The sequence below is a fragment of the Mustela nigripes genome, chromosome 16, assembly GCF_022355385.1.
Source record: "Mustela nigripes isolate SB6536 chromosome 16, MUSNIG.SB6536, whole genome shotgun sequence".
In the NCBI taxonomy this organism is placed as follows: domain Eukaryota; kingdom Metazoa; phylum Chordata; class Mammalia; order Carnivora; family Mustelidae; genus Mustela; species Mustela nigripes.
This window is the reverse complement of record NC_081572.1, coordinates 58,576,577-58,592,669: the sequence shown is the minus strand read 5'-3', so window position 1 is coordinate 58,592,669 and position 16,093 is coordinate 58,576,577. Positions and strand designations below refer to the sequence as shown.

The 16,093-nt window shown below is 59.1% G+C and overlaps 3 protein-coding genes and 1 long non-coding RNA gene across 8 annotated transcripts; 2 read left to right on the top strand and 2 right to left on the bottom strand.

Moving 5' to 3' along the window:
- Positions 1 to 4,554: 4,554 nt before the first annotated feature.
- Positions 4,555 to 10,222, bottom strand: ZMYND15 (zinc finger MYND-type containing 15). 5 transcript variants are annotated; one of them, XM_059380286.1, is made up of 13 exons: positions 8,738 to 9,350; positions 8,118 to 8,352; positions 7,875 to 8,030; positions 7,472 to 7,632; positions 6,865 to 7,017; positions 6,473 to 6,553; positions 6,207 to 6,323; positions 6,020 to 6,108; positions 5,836 to 5,934; positions 5,568 to 5,721; positions 5,428 to 5,486; positions 4,977 to 5,137; positions 4,555 to 4,830 (listed from the first exon to the last, which is right to left on the bottom strand). In XM_059380286.1, exons 1-13 carry the CDS (start codon positions 9,318 to 9,320, stop codon positions 4,659 to 4,661), a joined length of 2,220 nt encoding a protein of 739 aa, XP_059236269.1. In that variant the 5' UTR covers positions 9,321 to 9,350; the 3' UTR covers positions 4,555 to 4,658. The 5 variants fall into 5 exon arrangements, with proteins under 5 accessions (XP_059236269.1, XP_059236267.1, XP_059236272.1 ...); XM_059380284.1 differs by adding an exon at positions 9,739 to 10,222 and having other exon boundaries at positions 4,556 to 4,830; positions 5,568 to 5,934; XM_059380289.1 differs by lacking the exon at positions 6,207 to 6,323 and having other exon boundaries at positions 4,556 to 4,830.
- On the top strand, positions 5,226 to 6,911 carry LOC132004157 (uncharacterized). Its single transcript, XR_009400432.1, has 4 exons — positions 5,226 to 5,285; positions 6,209 to 6,252; positions 6,632 to 6,699; positions 6,828 to 6,911. It is a non-coding gene; the product is annotated as an uncharacterized LOC132004157 (long non-coding RNA).
- A 31-nt stretch (positions 10,223 to 10,253) lies between the features above and the next one.
- Positions 10,254 to 13,914, top strand: CXCL16 (C-X-C motif chemokine ligand 16). The gene is made up of 5 exons (XM_059380291.1): positions 10,254 to 10,492; positions 10,821 to 10,959; positions 11,228 to 11,310; positions 12,584 to 12,991; positions 13,621 to 13,914. Exons 1-5 carry the CDS (start codon positions 10,426 to 10,428, stop codon positions 13,665 to 13,667), a joined length of 744 nt encoding a protein of 247 aa, XP_059236274.1. The 5' UTR covers positions 10,254 to 10,425; the 3' UTR covers positions 13,668 to 13,914.
- Positions 13,915 to 14,077: 163 nt separating this feature from the next.
- On the bottom strand, positions 14,078 to 15,597 carry MED11 (mediator complex subunit 11). Its single transcript, XM_059380290.1, has 3 exons — positions 15,420 to 15,597; positions 15,153 to 15,283; positions 14,078 to 14,567 (listed from the first exon to the last, which is right to left on the bottom strand). The coding sequence occupies exons 1-3, from the start codon at positions 15,502 to 15,504 to the stop codon at positions 14,430 to 14,432; spliced, it is 354 nt and encodes a 117-aa protein (XP_059236273.1). The 5' UTR covers positions 15,505 to 15,597; the 3' UTR covers positions 14,078 to 14,429.
- Between the last annotated feature and the right edge of the window lie 496 nt (positions 15,598 to 16,093).

Here is a 16,093-nt window from a genome sequence, read left to right as displayed (position 1 = left end):
TTCGAATTTCTTATAATTTACACATCATAAACCTTAGGAGATTTTATGATGTGTAAATTATAAGAAATTCGAATGACAGTGTCCATAAATTTATATCGAAAAAGACCCCACAACTCTTTATTCACATGGTGTCTGGGCTACTTTCATGATGCAAACAGCTGGGGTTTTGAATATTGTTCTTATCACAGAAACCATATGGCCCTACAGAGCCTAAAACATCCACTAACAGGCTCTCCGTAGAGGAAATACTCTGACCTCTGGCTAGGGTAAGATTTCCTCTATCCTTTTTTTTTTTTTAAGATTTTATCTTATTTATTTGAAAGAGAGAGGAAGCATGGGCAGGGGGAGCGGCAGAGAGAGAGGGAGAAGCAGGCTCCCCGCTGAGCAGGGAGCCCAGCGGGATGGGGGACTCGATGCCAGGACTGGAGATCATGGCCAACCAACCCGTCCCTGCTGCAGCCCTTAAACTCGGCGGAGGCAGGGACCACGGTCTTCTCTCCTCCACCACATCCCTCAAGTCCCACACAAAGCCTCCCTTGCATTCGCTCAGTACTCAGGGAGCAGATTACGAAAGGTGGCAATGTGTGAATTAAACATTTTTGTTACACAAGGACTGGGCGCTTGTGGAAGAAAAAGAAGCAACACAGCTAAAACCAAGCAGATCTTCAGTAATCCTGCCGCTGAGCAATCATCGCATCCTTTCCCACTTTTTATGCAGTAGAAGCCAGGAATTCAGAGAAAGGTTATTTTCTGGCCAAGGGAATGGTAAAAAAAAGTTCTATTTCCCCTCAGTTCACCAGGGACATGGGCTTCCCTTTTATGGTCTTAGGAGACAAACAGGGCATGCTGAGGGCTGTTTGGCGGTGGGGGGGGGGGGGGGGGGGGGGGGGGGGGAGTCTACCCTTATCAGGGAGTCATGGAAGTTCTCCTTTCCTAGGGAAGTGATGTTCAGGCTGAGACGATTGAGCAAGAAAATGGGGAAGTTGCGCTGTGCCTTCAGAGGCGTCTGGCTGGACGGTAGAGAGGGGGTGGGGAGGAGCATGAGATCAGCCTGCGGAGGCGGGCACAGACTGCTTGACAAGGGTCTTCTCACCTAGATCTAATTACCAGCTTATAGGAACTAAGGAAGAAGGCAATCAGCCAGATCCAGAATGAGGAAGATTCTACGGGATGAAGATTCTGTTTCTCATTGAATCAGTGGCTTGCAAACAAAAAGATTAAAGGGAGGGAATTCCCTTAGGAAGCCAAAGCCACGTGTGGGGCCTTGTTTATGTCTTGGAACAAATCAGCTGTAAAAGCCATCTCTGAGATAATCAAAGAGATTTGAACGTGAACTTGGTATTGGAAGAGAGTAAGGAGTAATTGCTAATTTTGTTGGCTACAATAATGGGCCGGTGGTTACATTTGTTACTTGTTAGTTATAGATGCAAGTAAATGAGATGGCAGATGTCTGGGCTGTGCTCTCAAACACCCGGAAAGAAGCTGGGTGAGTGTGAGTGTGTGTGTGTGTGTGTGTGTGTGTGTGTGACATCTTGTGATAGACTAATATATATTTGGTCTTTGTTCTAGTTCCTGGCAGGGTGCTTCTCAAAATCTTGGAATTTCCCGAGTCAGAGGGGAAAGAGGAGGGATTTTTGTTATTCATACTAAGGTCTTTTCCAACAGGGACCTGAGTGCATGCTAACGAGGGTGGGTCCTGGATCTCTTCAGGATTATTCCCCAGGAATAACATCCTGCCTGTCTGGATGGCAGGCAGCCACCTGTGGGGTTTAAGAAGGAGCTGGGAGGAGGGTCCTGCCTCTGTTCAGACAGTCTACTCTGCAGCATTTAAAGCCAAAGATATGCCCTTCAATTAGTCTCTTTCACAACCCACCTTTAAAAATGTTCTCCAGGAAGCTGATGATATCATCTACAGAATGAGGCAACTCTTTCACACCATACCCGCTGGTGTCTCTGGTTTTGCAGTGACCCCAACCTCCTCCCCGTGACCAGGCCACACTCGTTCTCACCGTGGCCATCTCCGAGGCTAGTGGCCGAGACTTAGGCTGACAAAAACCTAAGCTTAAACCAGAACTCTTTTCTGATTTTATTTATGTATTTGAGAGAGAGAATGAGAGAGAGAGAGAGAGAGAGAGGCATGAGTGGGGCGAGAGGGAGAGGGAGAAGCAGGCTCTGGGCTGAGCAGGGAGCCCGATAAAGGCCTCGACCCCAGGACCCTGGGATCATGACCTGAGCCGGAGGCAGCCCCTTAACTGACTGAGCCCCCAGGCACCCCAAAACTCCTTTAAAATCTCATTTTGGCCACTGCAGATAATGACCAGGGAATGGTGTGTTTGTTTCCCTTTTTTCTTAGACAGCCAGGGAACCAGCTCTCTGGGGGATGGGTCCCGTTCTAAATGCCACTGGTCAGTTTGTCTTCGGTAACAGAGTGTGGCCCCACTGCTGTTCACACCACGAGGGACCGCATGGCCACCGAGAGAGGTAAGCCTCCTCATCCCTTACCCATCCTCCTCTTCCCAAACCACATCTCTCTGGGAGCCAAGGCCAGTGTAGCCCACTTCTGACACTATCGATTAGCTGTTTTTACTCGTGGCACTCTGATACCAAAGTTGTGTGTATGTGCGTGTGTTCCCCACACAACCTATTCTCCACCTGCCCAGATCGCACCTTGTGGGGTGGGAAACTGATGTCCTCTTCGGCCAAGTCTCACACTAGGTCCCCAGAGTGAGCTCAATCTCCAAGGCTGCCCCCACTTTAGATGCCTCTGTACTTGTACGACTGAGTAGAAGTTAGGGCTCCCGGGACCCCCTCCGCAGGTCTGCTAATTTACTAGAGCGGCTCATGGAACTCAGGAACACGGTTTCCCACCACTGATTGATTACCAAGGACACAACTCAGGGACAGGCACGTGGTGGAGATGCACAGGGCAAGAGGTGGGCGGTGGGGTGGGGAGCCCTCATGCCCTCTCCAGCTGTACCACCCTCAGAACCTGCTTCAGGGTGCCCACCAGCACAGACGCTCTCGGATCCCCACTGGTGAGGGGGTTCTGGGGAGGGTTTATTATCTTAGCACGACTGATGAGCTCTTGGGGACTAACTCAGGCTCCAGCCTCCTCACCACTCCCTGGTGGTTGAAAAGTGGGGTGAAAATTCTGGCACTCCACTCACACTATTCCCAGCAACCAGCCCCCATTGGAAGTTAAATGGGGTCCACCTAGGGTCACCTCATTAGCATAAACTCAGGTATGGTTGGGAGAGCTTGCGATGAATGACCCAAGATCCTCTCCTATCACCCTTTTCACTAAGGAGCTTCCAAGGGTTTCAGAACCTCTTGTTCCGGGAACCTGGCAAATGCCTTATTGTGTCGTAGATTCCCAAGAAGTAGGAATGAAATGAGAGAAACATTGATAATTGTTGAAGCTGAGTGATAAGTACATAGAGATTCTGATGCAGTCTCTGGGCTTTTGTGGGTATTTGGAAACTTAGATGCTAAAACCTTTATAATAAAAGAGAATGAAAGAAAGGGAGAGAAGAACCCGTAAGCCACGCGGCCTGTTTATGAAGACAAAGACGTTAGCATTGACGCAATACCATTAGCTAAACCCTACAGATCTCGTTGGGATTCCTCCAGGTTTTTCATTAATGTGCTGCTTCTGCCCCAGGATCCAAGGCAGGGGACCACACCCTGGTCAGAGGTCCCCTGTCCTACTCCCTTCCTGTCAGTTTCTGGGACCTTTCTTGCCTTCAGTGACTTGGACGCTTTGAAGAAGGATGACCAGGCATTTTGTGGACGGCTCCAGTGTGGACTTGCCTGCTGTTTTCTCACCATCAGACCGAGGTTATGGATTTTTGGGAAGAACACGAGGGTGAAGTGACTTTCTCATTGCAAAACCTCAGGAAACACAGGATGTCCACGTGACTTAGGCTCATTAACCTTCATCACTTGGTTAAGGCGGTGTCTGCCAGGCGCGTCCACTACTTTTCCCTTTCTATACTCAGTGACTGAGTCACTAAACCCAGCCCACACTCCGGGGATTTTAAGAGTGGAGGAAGGTCACGGAGAGATTTAAGCAGGTTTAGTCGTGTCCTAGAAGGAATTCCCTGCCTGACACGCGAGTGGGCAGTGAGAGTGGACATGACCTGGATTTGAGGGACGTTCCCAGTGTGACTCAGCACAAGCTGGGTCTCCGTGGCGCGCGAGGAATGGGAGGAGGATGGCCCACGGTTGGGGGGCCGGTGGCCTTTCGCGGCCCCTAAGCCAAGGCCTGCGCGCCCCCAGGAGCTCGTGTGTCCCCTGCCCGCCAGTGAGAAGCCCCTCTCCGCTCCTGGGTCCCGCCTCGACTCGGGGCGGATCGCTGAGGGCTACTGCGGCCTAGAGACTGGCACACAGACAGCAGAAGTGTGGGGTCACCAAGGAGGGTCGCAGTTGGACCGCAGCGGTCGCGGGGCTGAAAGAAGCTGGAGGAAAACGAGTCCGCCAAAACCCTTGCTCCCCGCACGGCTAGCGCGGGTCACGCGTGTGTAACCAGGGCGTCCGGACCCAGCGGTTGCAAACGATGCTTTATTCACCCCGACTCCCAGCCCGCCGCCCCGCGCCGCGCCTTTCGGTTCTCCCTCCCGGGGCGTGCGGGGGGGCGGGGGGCGGCCACACCTGAGCCCTCACCTGCGCCGGCGCGCCCCCCGCCCGGGTTTCTTCTCCCCTCGGCGCCTGCGGGCGGGGGCGGGGGGCGCGGCGGGGGCCGGGACCGGGGGCACCGGCCCGGACGCGGGTCGGGCCCCGCTCCCCTGCGGGGGCTTGTAGACCAAGTGGAAGATGAAGGCGTTGCAGTACCTGAGGGGGCGGGACGCGTCAGGGGCGTGGCTTCGACGGGACGGGGGGGGGGGGGGGGGGGGGCCCGCGCCCCCGGGGGGGGGGGGGGGGGGGGGGGGGGGGGCCGGGGGGGGGCGCACACCCCGGGGGGGGGCGGGGGCCCTTACCAGGGCATGCAGTTGTCCGCGGCTCGCAGGCGAAAGGGGGAGCGGAAGGGGTTGGGCCGCGGGGGGCTGGTGCCCCCTCCGGTGGCCACCGCCATGGTCTGGTCGTCCATCACGCAGCCGTACTCGCTGCTCTCCGTGAAGAAGGCCGGGACTCGGAGGGACTGCGGTGGACGCGGGCCTCTGACTCTCGAAGCGGCGCCTCCGCCCAGCCCCTCCCCAGGCGCCAGGGGCGCAGACCGCGGTGGAAGCCCGGGACCCAGACAGACTAGGAGCGGGAGAGGCACGAAGCAGACAGACAAGACAGACCGGGTCAGGAGGGCCCTGGGCGCGCCCCGGGTCTGGAGCAGAGAGTGGAAAGAAGAGGCTTTCGGAGGGGGAGGACGGAGGGGGAGTGGCAGGAGAGGAGATCCCTTTTAGCCCCAAAGCAGGTCCCTTTTGGCCCATCCCCCACCTGTAGCCGGGGCAGCGAGCTCAGCCAAGTGTCCTTGAGACCGAAGCCAGAGTTGAATCCTGCAGGCCGAGGGAGAGCGGGCAGAAGCTGTCTCCCACGGCCTTCGCCCATGTCCCCACACTCCTACCCCAGGCTCTTACCAATAACCAGGTCCGGCTTGGGCCCCTGGAGCAGGTGGTAGGGCCGCGCGCACACCTTGATCTGCAGGTCCCTTCGGCCCCCCTTCTCCTTAGTGCTAGAGCTGAGCCGGGCAGATACTCCAGAACCCGGGCGAACAGATACTTCTGGGCCATCCTGGGGAGCCAGGAGCGGAGGGGAGAAACCGCTCCAAGTTGGGGCACTGGGAGGGCATGTTAGGCAAAGGGAGTGCAGGAGGTAGTGGGCAGCTCCTCCCCCACCAACCCTCACCCTCTGCAGGGTAAAATGCTGCTGGTCACTGTCCAGGGGCAGGCCATCACCCACAAACTGCAGCTCCAGCGCCACGTGGGGGAGCAAGACCAAGAGCTCCTGAGGCAGAGAGGACAGATCAAGGTCCCGCCCCACCGCCAGCTCCACGCCCAAATGCCCAGCCTCTGGTCCTGGAGGGACTTACCCAGAACACCATGACGAGGTCGAACTCCTTCCCTGCTTCCACCACATGGATTTTCAGTGACTGCTTGTTCTGGATGTTGAGCTCAGGGACTGGGAGAGAAGCTAGAGGCTTAAGAAGACGGTCTCCCTTCCCCGTGTCCCCCTCCAGCTCCCTGCCCCCCTCACTCCCGCTGCTCTGCTCTCCTTACAGGATTGGGGCACCAGGTGTGTGATGACGTAATACACAGTCAACGGGTAGGTGAGAAGCACGGCCATGGGGGAGTCCAAGCCGAGGCCCCTCCATGTGTAGTAATCCTGCCATGAGCCTGGGGAGAGCGGGTTAGTGGGGGACCTGGCCCCCGTGTAGATCCCAGCCCCTTTTAGTCTAATAGCCTCCTCTTCCTCAGCCGTTCAGACTGCTGACCCGCCCGTCTTTGTCCCTACCTCTAGCTCCCTCAGGGCCCCTCCAGCTCACCAAAGAGGCCCCTGGGTGGATCTGGGGGCACAGGGGGCATCAGGGAAGGCCCATCCCCCTGGAGAAGCTGGTAGGGATCTCCTGGAAGGATGGAAGGAAGAAGAGGATCCCGGTGTCAGGAAGGCCCCAACCCGGCTCATCCCCCTCTTCCTTCCAAAGGAGCTATGTTTCCTGGAGCTACAGCAAGAGGAATGGGAGATTGCCTGTGGACACGGCTTCTCGATGGGGTGGGCAGGGGTGACTTCTTTGAGGACTGGGGAAGGCCTGAAATGACCGTGGGGGTGGCAGTGGAGTTGGGTGCGTGCATGGGGGTGTTATCCAGGGCCCTGTTTTCTCTCCCCATCCTTCCCTCTAGGCTGAGGGACCCATGCCTGAAGAGAGGCCACACGAACCACTGAGAAGAAGGCTGAGGGCTGGTGCGCTGCCCCGGGGGTGCCTGGGGGTGCCAGGGCCTGGAATGAGCATGCTGAGTTGGGTCCAGTAGCCACGAGTGAGGCCCCGTGAGGCCAGAAAGGCCTCCTTGTTGAAGGTTTCACTGGTCACCTCTGGAGAAGGAGGAGGGGAGCAGTTGAGGGCCTGGTGGCTAGAACCCCAGGCTCTAGCTCTTCTCGAGGCCCCTGGCTCTGAACCGGGTTCTGGTCCTCCAGAGAACGAATATTTCCTAGTGTCTACAGGGCCAAAGGCACCAAACCCATAGGGTCCTTGTAACAATTTTACCGTTTTTAAAAATACTCATTAGACAGATGAGAAAACCGAGGGTCTAAAAACTCAAGGGATTGTTGATGGCCCCCAATCACTGGTGGGGCTGGGCAGCGGGGGATGCAGGCTCACACTCCTCTTCTCCAGACCCTGTCTGCAGCCCCAGGGCTCTAGCCTCCAATCCTAAATCCCCAAGCACTTGGCCTTCAGACCCAGAACCCTGTACCCAGGCACCCAGCCTCAGTCCCAAACCCCTACCTCAGTTCCCCTCCCTCCCACTGCCCCATCGCCTTGGGGTACCTGCGGCATAGGTAAAAGGCAGAGTTGCCAGCTCCCCGGCCCGCTCCATGAAGGCTGCAAGCCTTGGGCACCAAAATCGGTGGCTCACGTCGTCAGGGCATCGCCGCCAGTCGGCCCGGAGACAAGCCTCGCCACAGTACAAGACAGCACTGCACTGGGGGCTGGGGTCACAGGGGGTGGTGGGCACCCAGCTTTCAGCCCTGTGGGTGCTTGGTCCTTGTGTGCCCTGCAGCTGCCCGTGTATCATTCGGTCCGTTTTTCTGAATACTCTGCTCGGGACAGCCTGCTTTCTTCCCTCCTTTGACTTCCCAGGCCCTCCCTCCCCCACCGGCCAGTTTTCTCTGCTTGCCTGATTGTTGGGGGGGGGCTCCCTCCCTCTCATGCCACCTTTTTGGCTGCTCACCAAGGTGTCAGCTTCACTTCAAAGCTATGCCTGTGACAGACGTGGCAGGTTCGAGCCCGGAGGGAGGCAAACGTGAAGCCTGGCCGGGGACCCCACGTCCGCATTGGCGCCTTGGCTAACTTCACTCCCAGCCTCGGGACCAGACTCTGCAAGTCTCTGAATAGGGGCAGGCACCATCAGGCTGGGGGGCTCAGGAGTCCAGATCCCTATGCCTCCCCAGCCTCAGATACCACATTTCTGTACCGATGCAGCTGGGCGTCTCCCACGGTGAGCTGCCGGGGCTTTCGAGGGTCTCCGGAGCCCATTGGGCAGGCCATGCTGTGGCAGAGGAGAGCGTAGGCCCGAGGAGTCAGGTTCTCCGTCCCTGAGGCCTTGCTGGCACTCCCCTGGGTTCCATCTATCAGCAGGTCAATGCCCAGGATGGTGCCATGTTCATCGGTCACCAGTAAGAGGCAGGAAAGATGCAGGGGGGCGGCCTCTGGGGAAGGAAGGAGAAGTCAGGGGCAGGGGTATGAACGTCATACATGCAACGGCTAGATGGGCCAGCGAAGTGAACAGAGGGGACTGGGTAGAGAGGGTATGCCTCATCAGAAGGGGACACCGGTGCCGGGGTGTCTGTGGCCATGCAGAAGTGTGAGCCTGCTGTTGGAACTTTCCAGCTTTTCTGAGACTTCTGGAATTCTTTCCTTTCAATATATAAATACTGGCTCCAGTTGAAAAAACAGAAAACATCGTGGGTCCATGAAAACACCTCTCCAGGCCAGACTGCCCTGCAGGCCAGGCCACCCATTGGTGACACCCCGCTGGGCTGCTTGGTGGAGGAGGTCTTCCAAAGGGTGAGTCCCCAGCCCAGGGGTTCTTACCGCTTCTCCGCCCCTTCCTCCTCTCAGGGCCGGCTTCATCCTCTGCCTTGTCCTCCCGGACACCATCCTCTCCGCCTCCTGCCAACTGCGCAGCCTCCTCTGTCTCCCCTGGAGGGTTTGCTTCCTGGGGGGACTCCCTGCTGGCGGGGACTGGCTCCCCAGCCTGGCCACGGTCTACTTTCTCCAGGCCTGCACCCTCCTCCTCTCCATTCTCTTCCTCTTCCTCCCCCTCCTCCTCCTCTTCCTCCCCTTCCTCCAGGCTGACAAAGCTGACATAGGGGCTTAGGTCTCGCAGGTGGAGTGGGGGTTCATCTCCCAGGAACCGGGCAGCCCCCAGGCCTAGTCCAGGGCCTGGCTCTGCCCCTTGCCCCAGGCTGATGCCCACACTTCGGTTGGGCAAGACGTGAAGCACCCAGAGGGCAGGGTCCTGGGGCAGCCTTCTGATCTGAGCCTCCAGCTGGCGCCAGCGGCCCTCAAGGCTGGACCCCGCAGCCCCGCGCTCCGCCGCGAACTTTCGGAACCAGCCAAAGAGGAGGGCAGCGAAATCAAGGAACTCATCTCGGTATCCAGAAACAAACTCCATGTCTTCAGGGCCACAGGGTCTGGGCCCAGACTGAGCAGAGAGAGGAAGGGGTGTATGGTGAGGGAGAGGGTAGGGGTGGTTCACAAAATGGGGGCGTGGTTGAGGGTCTCAAGACAAGTTTTCAGGGCTCAGGGTGGGAGTTCAGGGGGAGAACGGGGCTAGGCTTGGAAGTGGGCTAGCAGGGGTTAAGACGAGTAGTCAGGAGTGTGATGGTATTTGGGGCCTAAATCTGCGGCCCAGCCCCTCCAGAGTAGGGTAATCCTATGGGGACCGGACCGCCAGGAGGGATTATTTTGGATCCATCTGTAGGGTATGGGGGGGAGGGACCGGAGCCGGGGCATCCCCTCGGCTTGGATCGGTTCGGCCGGGGGGGCCCCCGCGGACCTAGCCCCTCCCGGCCGCCCCTTCACTCCGGTACCTGCAGCCGCCGCCGCCACTTTTCGAAGGTAAATACCTCGGGGCTGGCGGGGGGCGGGCGTGACGTCAGGGCAGCCCGAGCCCGCTGCCCGCTGCCCGGCTGGCCCCGCCCCCAGCGCCCGAGGCGCGCGCGGAGGGGGCCGGACTGGGTTCGCCGCCGCTCGCGGACTTCCCCGGGGGCATCACCCGGCATGTGACCGCGGCCCGGCGCCGGCGCCCGGCGGGGAAGCGAAAGCGCCGCGGGGGTGGCGGGAGCCTAGCGGCCGCGCCTCCAAGGGCCGCGGCCTGACCTGGGTCGGCCGGGCGGGCACCCCGGAGCCGCGCCGAGCCCGTCGCTCCGCCGCCCGCGCCGCGCGCCCCGCGGAGCCGCCGCGCTCGCCCTTCGCTTTGCGCGCACCTCCCCGGCGGTCCCTGTTGGCGCGGTGGTCCGGGGCCGGCTCCCGGCGCTGGGGCGCGGGGGCGAGGGGGGCCCCGCCTCCTGGGCTTTCCCCGCGGCGGCGGGCGGAGGGCGCGCGCGGGCCCGCAGTACCGACCGCGCTGTCGGTTCGGACGGTGGGATCGCGGGAAGAGGGCGCCGCCAGCTCGCGCCGCAACTCCAGCCCAGCATCCCGGCCGCGGCTGCCGGCGTCCCCGCGGGCGCGGGACCAAGCCGCCGGCCGCCGCGCTCCGGTCCCGTCTGGCCGCGGAGATGAGCCGGAGCCCGGGCGCCCGGTTCCTCGCGCTCCTCGTCCTGCTGGCAATGCTGCCTCCGCCAGGTTGGTCCCGGACCGCGCTGGCCCCCGCGTCCCCGAGTCCGCACACGGGGTGCGGGCGGCGGGTGGGGGGGAAGCGGGAAGGGGGCGCCGAGGGCCGACGGGGGGTGTTGGGTAAGTGGCGAGCCGGGGTCCCCAGGCAGCCGGGGCAGGGGATAGGCTGGGGGACATCCGGGTCCAGGCCGTGCTCAGGACGTGTTTGGGGGTGGGATGTGTGGGTTGGGCCCGGGGGTCAGATCCGGGATGGAGGGAAGAGGCTTAGTAACAGGGAGGGGAGCCCCTTGAGCGGGGAACCTGCGCTGACCACCTGGGTCGCCCCCGCCCCCCCCAGGCCATGGCAACGAGGGCAGCGTCATCGGCAGTTGTTATTGCCACAGGAGGATTTCTTCCCACTCCCCTCCGAAGGGGGAGGTCATGGCACATTTCCGAAAGCACCTGAGAGCCTACGATCGCTGTAATTCCTACATCAGGTAATCTCCCGGAGCGCTGGGAGCGCAGCGCCTCTGGGTGCCTCCGGGAACCTCGCAGTCGACCTGGAACTCCTGGGGGGAGCGACCCCCTCCCAGGATTCCATTCGCCTAGCAATTATCCATGCCTTGCTTTCCCTTTCCCACCTACCTGGGAATTTCCCAGGCGGGGCAGAAAGGGTTCCCCCCACCACCCCGCCCCGCTCTTGGCAGTGACTTCACATCTTTGGAATGAGGAAAGAGCTGAGGTGACCAGGCTTTTCCTTCCTAGGTTCCAGCTACACTCCCGCAGCGTGTGTGGGGGGAGCAAAGATGCTTGGGTTCAAGAACTGGTGAGCTGGTTTGATCGCAAAGGTACGGGGCTTCCCCCTTCTCCCTGGGGTCTGTCTCCAGGGCAGCCGTCTCCTCCTCATTGTGGGCTTTGCTTGGGTCCCCTCCCCATGACACCTCGTCTTCCTGTTGTACCTGGTGCCAGGCGAAGTCCCCTCGACCCCTGTTCACCCAGTGTCACCCACCATCGCTGTCGTGATTTGTGCCACTCCCTCCCGTGCTCTTATTTAATATTTTTCTGGAAGCCAAGGCACTACTTTTGCTTTCCAGTATTCTACTATGGAAATTTAAAGACTTACATAAAAGTTGAAAGACTTGTCCAGGGGACACCCATAGGACCACTACTTGGAGTCTACGTTTCTAGCTACGATTCTAGCTTTTATGTATTTGTATTTTATGTCTTTTATATAGTAGGTACAAAATATAGCAGACACAAATTCCTGTTTTACAATGTCAAGTTTATAGCACATAACCACATTTGCTTTAGTGCGAGCCCATCTATCTTCTTCCTCATCAATTTTATTTGACAGAGAAAAGAGTGCCTGAGCAGGGGAGAGGGGGGAGGGAGGAAGGAGGAGGGAGGAGGGAAGAGCAGACTCCGTGCTGAGCAGGGAGCCCTGTTGCAATGCGGGCTCCATCCCAGGACCCCAGGGATCATGACCTGAGCTGAAGGCACACGCTCAACTGACTGAGCCCCCACAGGCGCCCCTTATTTTTTGATGCGTTTCCTGGTTAGGTGCAGGCATGACCACACTTCACCCCCAAACATCTCAGCTTGTGTATCATGGAGCTCAATACTTGATTGTTGCCATTTCTCTTTTGAGGCTAAATTTACATACGATAAGAGGAACAAATTCTTAACTGTACACATGCCACTTTTGAGATGCGCCTGCTGTATTTTTCTCATAAAATAAATACACAAAATGTCCTAACACTTGCAGAAAAGTAGTCTTGCGTCTCCTCCATGGCCCACAGACCAGTCTGTGGGCTAGAGACCTGCACACAGGCTTTCCCTTCATCCTCCTGGCCACTGTGGCCCTTGCTAGAATTCTCCCTGCTCTATAGCTGAAAGAAAGGCCTCCCAGGGAGGTCAAGAGACAAGGGACAAGGTCACACAGCAACTCTGTAGCAGAGTCAGGGTTCCAGCCCAGGTGTCCCCCACGTCCCGGTGCAGATGCTTTTCCCAGTGCTTCCTTGTTGCTGGTCGGTTCACTTCCTTCTCCACCCCGCTCTGCCCTCCGCCTCTGCCTTCAGCTGTGATCTTGATGTTCTGACTCCTTACTTCTTGCCTCTCCAGAATATGGATATGCTAACTCCGGGAGTGCGACCTTCCAGGAGCTTTTACCTCCTCCCAGCACCCAGGTTCCTGAGCCCACACAAAGGGCACCTTTAGACACAGGCTCCCCTGCTCCGACGCACCTGCCACCTGCCTCGCAGTCCACCGCACAGCCCATGCTTCCAGCAGGGGCCCAGTCCTTGGACAGAAACCTCACCCGTGCAGATGACATCACTACATCCGCTGAGGGCCACGGTCGGGGGTCTGAGGAGAGGCAGAAGCAGCTGGAAGAACAAATAGGGCCTTCCGCGAGAACCTCAGCCATGGTGCCAGTGGTCTCCCTCCTGACCATCATCTTCGTTCTCACTGTGGTCCTCCTGTACGTGCTGTGCAGGAGGAGGAGGGAGCAGTCACTGCAGCACACTCCAGGTAAGCTGAGCCTCTGGGGTCCCTCTCCCTAGAAGCTCTTAGGTGGCCGGAAACCGGAAACCTGCCCCAAGCAGACAGATAGCATCTGTCTGCATCATGAACCATAGGCCATGAGAGAAGATCAGGTAGAGACGGTTACAAAAGAGGGAGGGAGGAAGGAAAGCCATCTCAGGCCCAGGGACCTATCCTTGACCTTCAGAGCCAGGCAGGGCTTGGAGCAATATAAGATGGTAGCTAGGGGCGCCTAGGTGGCTCGTTGTGAAGTGTCTGCCCTTGGCTCAGGTTATGATCCTGTGATGGTGGGATGGAGGCCCGCATTGGGTTACCTGCTTAGTGGGAAACCCGCTTCTCCCTCTCCCACCACGCCCTGCTTGGGTTCCTGCTCTTGCTATCTTTTTGTTAAATAAATAAAATCTTAAAAAAAAGATGGCAGCTAGAGCAGGCTAAGGGGAGAGGAACTCATGAAGGAAGGTGGGAGCCATTTATTTAGTTCACAAGTCTCTCCTGAGCACCTGCCCTGTACTACGGTTGTATTGTTGAGCTTTGGGAATCGAATCCTCCAGCTCAAGCTAGTCCCCCAACTTTCCTTAATTTTAAAGCTGATACCTTCAACCCTTTCTCTTTTCCAGATTTGCCGCTGTATTATACACCTGTGGCATCAGACTCCAGTGCCTGAGTGGAGAGCGGAAATCTGAGAGGGTAGACGCCGTTCTTTATGCAGCCCCGCACACCTTTACTCAGGATAATCTCTAGCACATGCTAGGCACTCCACAGCCAGTTGATATTTAATATACAAGTATCCGGCCACTGCTCTCTTGTCTGCTCTTCCGCGATTTCTTTTCCATGCTGTAACATAAAATCTACAATTCACTGTGATACCCTAGACAAATTATGTGCTTAATTACTAAAGATTATTTTTATAATTATTGACTCTTCTATTCTGCAGACACTGGCCTCAGGCTCCTGCCCCCTTCCCAGGGTTCCTGGCTCCAGCGCCTACCCTCAGGGTCCCACCACCCCCTTGATTTTCTTTCCTCAATCCCAGTATCACCCACGTATGCTCCAGTGAGAGTCCGAGCTCCCTGCTTCCGTTGCTGTTTTTTTTTAATTAAAACCCCTGGTTCTGCTTTTGTCTCTTTCCATGAAAAAGAATATGCCTTCGCTGGTCCAGTCTACAGAAGCCTGGGGTAGGGCACGGAGTGTTGGAGGAAGTGCGCTGGTGGTCTGATCTCTGAGCTTGTCTGCACTTCCTGGCGCACCTGTGGGAGCAGTCAGGGTTGCCTGATCTTCAAGTGTCTCCATCCCCACCTTCTGCCCCCTATACCCTGCCCAGCCGGGCCCAAAGTGGCAGCCCTGATGTCCCACGCCACAGGTCTCTGGGCTTTGTCCCGGGTGCTGGTGGTGGCCTTCTTCCAAGTTCTCGCTCTAGCTGGTTGGCCTAGTTTTCCAGCATCTGCTCACAGATTCGAGCCACATCGCTGAGCTTGAGACGGGCATAGTCCACTCGCTTCAGGGCCATCTGGCAGTCCTTCCTCGAAGAGTAGCTGGAGCCCTCATGGGGCTGCCCGGTGGCCACCTACAGGACAGTCAGATGAGTCGGTGACACACCCCTCCCCTGAGCCAGCTCCCTAACCCAGCTAGCATCTGGTCTCTTGCCTCCTGTCCCCCCTGAGCCGGACGCCGCTGGGGCCCGGTCACGCGGTCATTCGGTAAATCACCGAACCTGTTAACTTCGTGTAAGATGTGGGTAACCCCAACGACTTCCTAGCCTTGTTGCAGGATTAGATAAAGCGGCACGTCGTAAACACTCAGCGTCTGGCACAGCGAGAACCGGCTCACCCCTGCCCCTCCTTTCAGGGTGCCGCCCCTTGAGACCCCGAGGTCAGGTCAGGTTTCTGGGCGCACGGCCCTGGCTTTGGCACCGACCACCAGTCCCTCCCCAGGGCCTCCCCGCCCGGCGGCTCGCGGGCCAACGAGGCAGGCAAAGCCGCCTTCGACGTCTTCCTTCCCGAGGGGGTTCCGGGAACCCCCGGAAGCGAGGGTTCGGCGGAGGTCACCGGCTCCCTGGAGGCCGGGTCGCCACCGCTCCAGAGGCCGAAGCTCCGCCGCGAGGACCCCGCGGGCCGAGGCGGAGGCGCAGGGCGCGGCCGGCCGCACGCACCTGGGTGAGGTAGCGGATCTGCCCCGACAGCTCCGCCTCCACGTGCTGCACCGACGCCGTGAAGGCCGCCGCCTGCCGGTCCAGCAGCCGTTCGTTGGTCTTCTCCTTGGACAGCTCCAGGATCACGGTACCTGCGGGGGCCGACAGAGGGCCGGGGCTGGCCGGGGCTGGCCGGGGCTAGCCCGCGCGGAGCCCGTCCCCCCGCCGGCCCCCGGGGTCCCTCCCCTCCCCGCTGTGAGCGCGGGCGCCGGCCGTCGTGTCCCGAACCTGCATTCTGGAGAATGGCGCCGATCTCCCGTTCGATGTCCTCCAGCGCGCGAAGCCTCTCGTTGGCCAGGCTGTAGGTCGCCATCGCCACCCCCGGCCGCCCCTTCCTCCGGGTTTTTCTCTCTCTGCAAAACGCGGCGCCTGAACCCGGAAGCGGCTGTCGGTGTGCGCCTGCGCGGGGCGTGCTCGGGGGCTGCGACTACAATTCCCAGGATGCTCTGCGCCGGCCGACCTGGCGAACTACAATTCCCAGGGTATTGTGCGCACACCCTGTTCTGCGCCGCCGCGGCCACCTGGCGGCCACCTGTGGTAAGAGGAGGCAGCGGGGCGTTGGCTTCCCGGTCCAAGGCGGTTCGGCCCTGCGCGCCTCCGCGGCGTTCCTGGGGTCTCTGTTGCGCGGCTGCTGGTGCTGGGTGAGGATGCTGGGAGCCCCGGGGTGCTAGGGCACCCCTCGTAGGGGCCTGGGGGACAGGTGCGTGGCTCCTCCGGGGCGGGATGCCCGCGGACACCGGGCTTGGCAGCCTGTCCCCAGGGGCGGGCTCCGCTCAGCCCCCCTTTCCCGTTCTGGTCGCCGGTTAAGCGGCGTCGTCTGGGGATGCGTCCTGAGCGGGATGGGTTCTCAGGTGACAGCGAGGTCGCCGTCGCTTGGAGGCGCGCGCAGTGCACCTCCGGGG

Coding starts and splice junctions, on each gene's coding strand:
- ZMYND15 (XM_059380284.1), bottom strand. CDS start 9,930: ATGCCGGGTGATGCCCCCGGGGAAGTCCGCGAGCGGCGGCGAACCCAG. Junction 8,031..8,117: donor GGAGACGCCCAGCTGCATCG/GTACAGAAATGT, acceptor GCCCCTATTCAG/AGACTTGCAGAGTCTGGTCC. Junction 6,109..6,206: donor ACACCTGGTGCCCCAATCCT/GTAAGGAGAGCA, acceptor CTTCTCTCCCAG/TCCCTGAGCTCAACATCCAG.
- MED11 (XM_059380290.1), bottom strand. CDS start 15,504: ATGGCGACCTACAGCCTGGCCAACGAGAGGCTTCGCGCGCTGGAGGAC. Junction 15,284..15,419: donor CGCCATTCTCCAGAATGCAG/GTTCGGGACACG, acceptor CGGCCCCCGCAG/GTACCGTGATCCTGGAGCTG. Junction 14,568..15,152: donor AGATCCGCTACCTCACCCAG/GTGCGTGCGGCC, acceptor ACTGTCCTGTAG/GTGGCCACCGGGCAGCCCCA.
- CXCL16 (XM_059380291.1), top strand. CDS start 10,426: ATGAGCCGGAGCCCGGGCGCCCGGTTCCTCGCGCTCCTCGTCCTGCTG. Junction 11,311..12,583: donor GAGCTGGTTTGATCGCAAAG/GTACGGGGCTTC, acceptor TTGCCTCTCCAG/AATATGGATATGCTAACTCC. Junction 12,992..13,620: donor GTCACTGCAGCACACTCCAG/GTAAGCTGAGCC, acceptor TCTCTTTTCCAG/ATTTGCCGCTGTATTATACA.